The sequence below is a fragment of the Galeopterus variegatus genome, unplaced genomic scaffold, assembly GCF_000696425.1.
Source record: "Galeopterus variegatus unplaced genomic scaffold, G_variegatus-3.0.2 Scaffold4212, whole genome shotgun sequence".
In the NCBI taxonomy this organism is placed as follows: Eukaryota; Metazoa; Chordata; class Mammalia; order Dermoptera; family Cynocephalidae; genus Galeopterus; species Galeopterus variegatus.
Window position 1 is genome coordinate 78,701 of NW_007730323.1, and position 2,042 is coordinate 80,742.

Here is a 2,042-nt window from a genome sequence, read left to right on the forward strand (position 1 = left end):
AGCACCCACAGAATAGCACCTCATTTATTATGAAAACATTCCTTATGTTTAGGCCACACCTTGAAGACATGTACAAAGTCATCTTAATGTTTCCATTGAGTTATTTCCAAATTACAATGTAAAAGAGATTATTTTTTCCAACAGAGGAAATTCCTTAATATCATCAATAGTGTGTAGGCTCTTGTGATCTTTCATAAGGTCCTTTTAGGAACCTCTATTCGTTTGCCTCCTACCAATGACCCGGGACACTTCAGCCTATGTCTTGAGGTATATACTGTTTTGGGTCGATCCTACTGTCATATTTTGAATCTAGTAACAAAACACAAATGAGAAATTTGTTAAAACAGGCTTTAATCTCTGTTCTTTAGAGTACTAGTGCTCAAGCTACGAAATGGAGAATATCTTTTCTATGCTAAGTAAGTCACACATTCCTTCGTAACAAAACACAAATGAGAAATTTGTTAAAACAGGCTTTAATCTCTGTTCTTTAGAGTTCTAGTGCTCAAGCTACGAAATGGAGAATATCTTTTCTATGCTAAGTAAGTCACACATTCCTTCTAAACAGGGGAAAAAAATAACTGTATAAAAAAGTACACACTAGTTCATTATCTGTGTTAATAATGGAAATAGTAGAATATGTCTGAGAATGTCTTTTCAAGGGCTGCTTAGGGATGGAAAGCTGAATTAAACTTTGGAATCTCAAACATCTGAACTGACGCTGTACTGATAAACAGAAAAGCAAATGACATATTCCACATTCTCTCCTGTGGCTTTTATGACCCTTGAAAGGAAACTGGTGTCCACTAAAACCACTGATTTATACTAAGGGAGTATTTGTACCTTGTGTCTTCTCTTGTGCTGAAAAAGTTCTGAGTAAATGTTTCGATTCCCTCATGACACTAATGGGACTTTTTCTCTAGTGTGTCTTTTCCTATGCCTTACAAGATTCGAGCTCTGACTAAAGGCTTTGCCACATTCATGACATTTGTAGGGTTTTTCCCCAGTGTGGGTTCTTCGATGCTGAATCAAAATTGCACTTCGGCTGAAAGCCTTTGCACACTCATCACATGCATAAGGTTTCTCTCCACTGTGGATTCTCTGATGTAAAATAAGGGCTGAGCTCTGGCTAAAAATTTTGCCACATTCATCACACTTGTGTTGTTTTTTTCGAGAGGGGTTTCCCTGTCTTCTTTCAAACCTGCCATCTTGTTCACAGGTTGCTCTATATGTGAAACTCTGGGAGGCATTTGTATGAAGGGTGTTGGAAACATTGCAATGCTGTTCTATGCCTGAAGAAGTCTTTTGCCTCAAAGTTGATTCCACATTTAGAGTTTTGGTGTCATCATCTGAAATAATACACAGAAAAGCAAATGTCACCAATTTTCTCTTCCAAATGCAAGAAAGGGAAATAGAGAGATTCAAATAAAATATATGTGGATTATTTATTATCTAGCATGTCTGTAAATCGATAGGACAATGTGGAGGATAGAGAAGGTGAGAAAAAATATTGAGATTATAAGGCAAAGAGAAAGGTTTAGATGCTGAAGAAGCAGTCAACTATAAAGATGCAAAGCTCTATGGAAAAGGTAGAATGGTGAGTAGGGGTAGAAAAACAAAAGGGTACTTAAAAAAATTCATGGAAAGATTGGTATTATCTTTTAATTCTATTTTTCCACAAACTTTTTGAAGTGCTCTCAATATGTTAAAGACTGAGGCAGGTCTGGAAGAAAAGAAAGGGCCTAAAAGATGAGCAATCTTTTCTAAATACCTTTCTACATTTCTGCATTTTCTTTGTTTTTCCTGTAGTTTCTTATCAAAATTCCCCTGGAAAAACCCTAACTTTGCTGAGCTATCAGCCACCCCTAGAATATAAAAGAAGTAGGGATGGGGGGGAGATTTTCCCAAGTGGGATTTCCCTCCTAATCTCTAGCTCCCACTTTATCCAGGATAATCATATAGAAGGAGGGTATCTGCTCAAAAGTCACTTCATCAGAGAGGCCTACTACTCTATATAATAAGACCCTGTCCCAACCCCATCTATC

The 2,042-nt window shown here is 37.1% G+C and overlaps 1 protein-coding gene across 1 annotated transcript in view; it reads right to left on the minus strand.

The window, feature by feature from the left end:
• Positions 1–457: 457 nt before the first annotated feature.
• ZNF396 (zinc finger protein 396) overlaps positions 458–2,042 on the minus strand; it is a 9,282-nt gene continuing 7,697 nt past the window's right edge. Inside the window, exon 4 of the mRNA XM_008587010.1 lies at positions 458–1,346. Coding sequence (XP_008585232.1) covers positions 892–1,346 — 455 coding nt within the window. The 3' untranslated portion in view covers positions 458–891. The remainder of the gene's footprint in view (positions 1,347–2,042) is intronic.